Raw genomic sequence first — 7,220 nt, forward strand, 5'->3', positions numbered from 1 at the left:
ACAAACACAACAGCTTTTTAGGTCTAATATGCTCTTCTGTTTTAGTGAGTGAATGTTTCCTAGGCACCGTGTAAACATCTCAAAATAGTATTTATACCACCTAATCTTCAGACCTACTCTGACTTTTTCTTAGAGAGTCAGTTTTGCTTTTTCATTCATTTGACTTTTATAAAACTAGAGCCTCACCAACTTTCTCAGCAAACAGGAAAATATACTTCCAGGCAAGATTTTATGATATATTTGCATCTTGGCCAAGTACACATGGGCATGTCGCTAATGTTAGTTTTAATAATACACAGGCTATAACAAGTCTTTTAATTTCTGTTCAAGTTGGTAATTTGACACGACAAAAATCAGAGAAGGGAAAAGTGGTAAAGAAAAACTAAACTAAACTAAAATAAGGGTATTCTCAAGTTGAGGAGTCAATGTAGAAAAGAACAGATATTACTAGATGTATGTAACCAATTCATTTCTAAGAACAACGATCAAAGCCACATTTAGTATTTTTTTAATATAAAGTAACATTTTAATTTGATAAGTTTTCAAAACTGAGGCCAATAATAAATATGCCTCTTTTTGTACTCACCAAAGTCTTCTTAACAAAGAAGTAGATTGTTTAAAATATTATTTGTATATCCTTTTTTCTTTTTTTGGCTGCACTGCACAGCATGTGGGATCTTAGTTCCCCTACCAGGGATCAAACCCTCGCCCCCTACTTTGGAAGTGCAGAGTCTTTACCACTGGACCACCAGGGAAGCCCCTATTTGTATATTTTTATAACCTCTTCATTAGCGAAGAAAGTGATGGGAAAACACAATAAAAAGTTAAATTACAAGTGAAGGATAATGTATACTACTAATAGAAAAGCCAAGAAAATATTTGGTTGTATCACAAGATTTGCTCTCTCGACTAATTTCATTATAAAATAGATGTTCTGTTAATAAGGGAAAAATTAGAAAAAAGGGAAAGCTGTAATTAATTTTAAAACATTTTCTAAAATAATCCTCATCAATTGTTGATATTTAACTTCTAAAAATCCACAGGGGGGGGGAAAATCCACAGAATAGAGGGACTTCCCTGGTGGTCCAGTGGTTAAGACTCCTCGCTCCCAGTGCAAGGGGTTCACGTTCCTGGTCAGGGAACTAGATCCCACAGGCCACAACTAAGGTTTTCATGCTGCAATTAAAGATCCCACGTGCCCTCAACTAAAGATCCTGCACGCAGCAACAAAGATCCCACATGCTGCAGCTAAGACCCGGCGCAGCCAAATAAATAAATAAATATTTTTTTAAAAAATAGTTGTTCTGCTTGTCCAAAACCACTAATAAAAATAAAGATACACAGAATAGAATAAAAGTTATTCTTCTGTTTTATAAGAAACCAACCCCTGTTTATTTTTGTAAGACAGCTAATCATATATGTTCCTTGTCTTCTCATTTAAAAGACTTTTCTCCCCAAAGCTCAAGAAGACTTCAATGTGTGAGCCCTCTTTCTTAGTTTAATAAGAGGTTATTTCACCATCAATCTCACTTGGGAAACTACAAGTACAAACACTTTACACTGTGTTACATCTTGTAAAATTCTGGAGTAATTTTGTAATTAAATTATACTTCAAGAATTATACTTCTGGATTTTACCCTCCAAGTATCAAGCACCCTCCCAAACCCCCCCATCCCCCAGATGGCTGAAGCACAATTCTAAGGCCAATTTAGTATTAATGAAAATATTTTATCAGATTACTTCCTAAAAACATTCCAATATTTAAGTCTTTGAGACAGCCTAGCAAATCCAATTGCATTACCTCTTTATCTTTTAGTCCCAGGAGCAATACTTCTTCCATAAGCGTGAGGCGGATATCCTTAGAGTCTTCAGTGTCCTCATTGTCTTGACTTCTGTCTTGATTAGTGTCTTCCTCACTTTCCACCTTCTTTTCAGAGTTCTTCCCTCCTTCTGTACGACGGGCCCGGTGAGTTAAAGTGGTCATTCTTACCTGTCTCTGGAGGGGGTGATGAAAAAATATCTATATGTGTGCTTATGTAAATAAACATCTAGATATTCATACATGCATACTAAAAATGTATACAGGTAAGAAATACTTACAAACTTAAATAAAGAAAGGAAAGAGTAATGACCAGAAAAAATTAGGTGGATAACAATATCTTTTCCAAAGTACAATAGGTTGAACTCCACTGGAGGCACTGACAAGAAATCAAATCATTAATTCTAAAGACCAGTAGAAAGGACCGACTTTTAAGCCTGCTGATTTCTTGTGCATAACCTAATCACATAATCATTGCGATTCCTTTCACAAAATGGATTCTCCCGAAGTTAAATAATATGGAACAGCAAAAAATTGTGAGCATCCAGCTCCAAAGAGCATACAATAATTTATGTGCAATTTCTATAAATATTCAACAGTTCATTATAAACATACAAAAAAATAGTAAAAAAAAAATTAAGAAAAACTAAATAGAAATATATGTTCTAATATTTCCTTCCCAAACCCTAATGACTCATTTCATGCATTCACTTTGGAGATTACGAATCTAGAGAATAACACTCAGAAGATCATGTGTAGTAATTCCATATAGCTAGAAAACTTTCATCTCTATCCCTAGGCTAGCCACTTTGCAAATACACAAACAGCTGACAACAAAAAGCACTGGCAAGAGAATGTTAAAAGATTAGCAGATTCTTTCTCAAGTACAAAAAAAATCAGAGCACAAGCCCTTTTATACCATGCACTACAGTTTTAAAAATCTACAGTCAAGAGAAATTGCACTACCATGTGTGATAAAGTTTAAAGTTAGCATACTTTAGATATATCTAAATGTCAGTTTTTAAGATGAAATACAATAAATATTTTAAATCAGCAATTACTGAAAATAGCTTTTTCAAGATCAAAAGAATGCATTCAAGAGCCTCTGTGACTGGATACCATTCTATCTTCTAGCAATATCTTCCATTACTCCCAATTATGTACTGTTAAACCATTTCTCAAACATGTCCATGCCTTCCACCTCTCTCCTTTGTACAGGCTGGAGTTCTCTCCCTTTTCCCTTCCTTTCTAAATTCTACACATTCTTCGAAGTCCTATTGAGGACCCACTGTAAAGCCTTCAGTGAATCTGCTTCTCCATTACCCCTATGTCCCATAGCCAGAATAGGTCTCTCCTCAGCTGTACTTTCACACAACTTTATTTATACTTACTTCCTTTAAAGTATTTATTATAGTCTTTCTTTTGGTATGGCTGTCTCTCAACTGTAAACTTCTTGAGGGCAGGGATATTGTCTTCTTGGGTTTTTATATTCTCCATAGCAACTAGCACAATGTCTTTAACGTTGTAACTGCTCGATAAATATATACTGATTAAAATGAATACTCAGAAATGCATGTAAACATTTCAAAAAGAAATACAAATGAAGTGACTTACAAAAGATTCTTTGCACAAGGCTATATTTCAAATAATTCTTGGCGGGAGGTGGGAAGAAGAGTGAAAGAGAAAGAGAAGCATGAAATATATGCGTAAAGGCACTAACCCTATCTGGCACGGTGAATAGAGCTCATATCCTAATCCAATCCAAAAAACTTTAAATCTTCAGGGCAAAAAAATAATGGGGCATTTTCTTTGAAAAATTAATCGCCCTTGGACATTTACTAGTTAAAGACCCTATTTGAAAAAAAAAAACCCAAGGGCCCCAAAATTAAATAAAAACCTCCCTCTCCCCGCAAAATGAAAAATTTGGAGGTTTTTTTTTTTTTTTTGACGTTAGAAAATGTATTGACATTTCCCCCGTTGCTTACCTGACGTTATTTCCTGGGTTACGGCCAAACTCAGGCTGCAGCTTGCGCTCTATTTCAGGGGGACACCTGTCCCCACCCCCACCCCCCACCCCCGTCCGAGTAGGTGAAAAACTTCTCAGCCACGCAGAGAGAACAAACTTCCTGATCCTTCGATGCACAGAAGGAATAACACATCAGCTTCCTCAGGATCACTAGGCAACCTACCTTGGTTTCTTCATTGGACCAATCAGAAACCTCCAAGGTTGAGTTCAGCCAATCGGAGCTTACGAGGGGAGGCTCTTCCCCCGCCCGGCTATTGCGTTGCGATCCAGACAAACACCACCAAAAGGAGGCAGGTTTGGGCTCAACCTGACAGCTGGTCAATCCAATGAAGGAACCTTGGTAGAGAAAGGAAAGAGGGCTGCGCTCCCCACCCTCCATTAAACCGGCCAATCAAAGCGTTCGATGAGCTATCACCAGCTGCCGATCTACAAAGGTTTCTGTTGGTCAACCTCAGTGTAGCAGGTGTGTTACTCTAGCAGTGTATACTGTACTGTGACAATTAGGTGAGGTGGGTTGGGATCCAATAAAGCTAAGAATACATAAACATTTAAAAATTGGTTGTTTTCGACAGTTAGCTTATCCCTAACTTTCCTGTTCCAGAAAAACCCGATCTGGGTCAGTTTGTGGACGTTTACTTGGTTTACATTAAACAGAATAGGCACATTTCTACCATAGCATTCATTCTAACATTCGCTATTAGTGCTTGTTACTGGCAAGCCCATGGATAATATATGTTTTTAGAATATGGCTGCTGAAAATGCAAGAGGCAAACAGACTAAGTTTTAAGCTTTTCTTTTCTAGAGCACAGAAAACAGTCAAGTCTGGAACCGGGTCCCAGGTTTCTCACTAAAAGCACAGTATCTTTCACTACTCAAAAGTTCTAGAAAGCGTGCTCAACTCTTGCAAAGTAACATCTACTGAAATGATCTCAAAATTAGTGCCTAAAAATTTTCTGCTATTTAAATAAAAATTAGAAGCCATGAAAGAGTCTAGATGCTGAACAATATTTTATTTATGCTGCCAAAAATGGCAGACTTTAAAATCATTTTGTCTTGTAGTAAAAAATGTTAAAAAAGTTAGAGCACCGATTTTTAATTGTACATTATATATTATGTCAATACACTATATCAAAGTACTGAAGAACATTGTTTTAATAACATGACAGACACAGCCAGTTAAATTGTATAGTTTTAACACAAGTAAAAAGTGAATTACTATCAAAATTTAATACCAAAATAAACATTATTTACTTCAAAAAATGGCTTTAGAGGACCTTAAACGTTAATATATGTTAAAAGAAAGTGTCCACCAAAATGGAAGATAGATCAATATTGAGTAGATAATTAACATAACAAATTATGACACTGGTACTTTTTATTCAAAAGTTCTCCTGAGTTTGTCTCAGATAAGATTAAGGATCACAATATGATAGTCAGCTAAGGATTAATTTTAGTGTACTAACTGCTTAAGACTACATGTAAGTTTTCAGAGGTGGGGCAAACACACCTTAAAACAGTAATATAATGTCCTTTAAATGTTGTGAAGAACTTTGCAAACATGCAGAAAAAAATTTTTTTATGTATTTTTCTTTGGTTCACTAAGTTTTCTTCTTTTTGGCACTGACTCTTGACTAGAAGAATCAAGGTGATGAAGGACCTGTCAAAAGAAAACAACTACTAAGAATAGATACTTTCCAGTTTAAATGTCTTTTAAGTTTTGAGCTTTTTCATGTCTCTGAGGTCCCTTCCTTCCTTCCTTCTTTCCTTTCTTCTTTTAAAAAATTGTAACTAACATACCATTTCCTAAGATAGGATAGCTGGGTTCTCTAAAAGTAGGTAAATTTTATTACTGACATATTTATATCCTGACGGCTGCTGAAAGTATAGCCTTACAAAGTATAAGGTTTTAATTAGGGATGTTGGAGTAGTTAGAAAGATAGATTTGACATTATGTTCTCAAAATAGTAAAATATTTTGAGGGGAATGAGGGGGGAGAGATTAAAAAATGAGCTGCAAATAGAGAAACATTCCACTTTGGCATCATGTAAGATTTAAATCATGTTTTGTTTTTGTATATGGTGCTTAGCAGTGCCTGATAGATTTTAGAAATTCATTGCACCCTTGAATAAATAGGAGGGTGAATTAGGAAAATTGCTAACAAGATTCTGAGTTATAAAACTTTTATTTTTCTGGTAAAACTCACTAATGATACAAATTGGATTATGATTTTGCAGAAAAAAAATCAAGGCTTAATACACTGGGGAAAAAATGAAAGAACCTAATATATCAGGTTATTCCATTCCCTTCTTAAATATATAAATTGAAAACAGTATTAACCAGCTAGTATATTTTTGAGATATTGAGTATATTTTTAACACTTGATTTCTAAAAACAATCTTAAGTTTTCAGTTATCTAATTTTAACCTACTACTAATAATAAAAATTCTGGTTGAAAAAATATAAATATTTATCTCAGAAATGACAAATACATTATCTGATTGGGTAAAATAAGGTTCCAAATATAAGACAACTGTTACAAGATTTAGGTCAGGAAAATTTTCTTTCTTCTAAGGTACTAGGAGGAGATGCTATATTTTTAGAGAACATGTGGATTTGGTAGCTTACCTTTTTCTACTTTCTCTAGAAAGCTCAGATCAAACCTGTGGCCCAATTTTAATTCTATATAAATAAAATGGCCTGAATATTCTTGTACTCTCATTTTCTCATTCTATTCATATTTTTCCTGACATAGATCTTTAAAATTTTTATTTTATTTTTATTTATTTTTGGCTGCATTGGGTCTTTGTTGCTGCGCGTGGGCTTTCTCTAGTTGCGGTGTGCGGGCTTCTCATTGCAGTGGCTTCTCTTGTTGCAGACCCTGGGCTCTAGGCGCGCAGGCTTCAGTAGTCGTGGCACGCGGGCCCTAGAGTGCAGGCTCAGTAGTTGTGGTGCACGGACCTAGTTGGTCTGCAGCATGTGGGATCTTCCCGAACCAGGGATCAAACCTGTGTCCCCTGCACTGGCAGGCGGATTCTTAACCACTGCGCCACCAGGGAAGTTCCCTGACATTGATTTTTATTTTATAAATTCCTCCAACTATTTCAAATCATTCATGGAATAAGACAGTAAATGTTTACATGGAAAAAATAATAAACCACATAGCATATTTTATTTTAAAATCACCCCATTTTTTAGAATCAAATATATTTAAACAAGAGTTGGATACCAGAGCTCTGAGGTATATCCAGGAATATAATCATATTTATCATTAAATTTAATCTATATTAATGATATTCTGATACTTGCTATTTTATTCAGCCTATATATTATTATAAGACTTACTGTTTTTGCAGATTCAAGCTGACTTCTCTTCCG

The 7,220-nt window shown here is 35.2% G+C and overlaps 2 protein-coding genes across 3 annotated transcripts in view; both read right to left on the reverse strand.

The window, feature by feature from the left end:
* GOLPH3L (golgi phosphoprotein 3 like) overlaps window positions 1–3,984 on the reverse strand; it is a 31,871-nt gene extending 27,887 nt beyond the window's left edge. The window contains exons 1-2 of one of the 2 annotated variants that reach the window (XM_007463519.1): window positions 3,805–3,984; window positions 1,802–1,996 (exon numbers count right to left, since the gene is read on the reverse strand). In XM_007463519.1, coding sequence (XP_007463581.1) covers window positions 1,802–1,984 — 183 coding nt within the window. In that variant the 5' untranslated portion in view covers window positions 1,985–1,996; window positions 3,805–3,984. The remainder of the gene's footprint in view (window positions 1–1,801; window positions 1,997–3,804) is intronic. The other variant, XM_007463520.1, reaches the window with a different exon arrangement.
* Window positions 3,985–4,838: 854 nt separating this feature from the next.
* Window positions 4,839–7,220, reverse strand: part of HORMAD1 (HORMA domain containing 1) — a 17,072-nt gene continuing 14,690 nt past the window's right edge. The window contains exons 13-14 of the mRNA XM_007463521.1: window positions 7,188–7,220; window positions 4,839–5,502 (exon numbers count right to left, since the gene is read on the reverse strand). The exon at window positions 7,188–7,220 is cut by the window's right edge and continues 54 nt beyond it. Of these exons, the coding sequence (XP_007463583.1) occupies window positions 5,422–5,502; window positions 7,188–7,220 (114 nt within the window). The 3' untranslated portion in view covers window positions 4,839–5,421. The remainder of the gene's footprint in view (window positions 5,503–7,187) is intronic.

The sequence above is a fragment of the Lipotes vexillifer genome, unplaced genomic scaffold, assembly GCF_000442215.2.
Source record: "Lipotes vexillifer unplaced genomic scaffold, Lipotes_vexillifer_v1.1 scaffold1034, whole genome shotgun sequence".
NCBI lineage: Eukaryota > Metazoa > Chordata > Mammalia > Artiodactyla > Lipotidae > Lipotes > Lipotes vexillifer.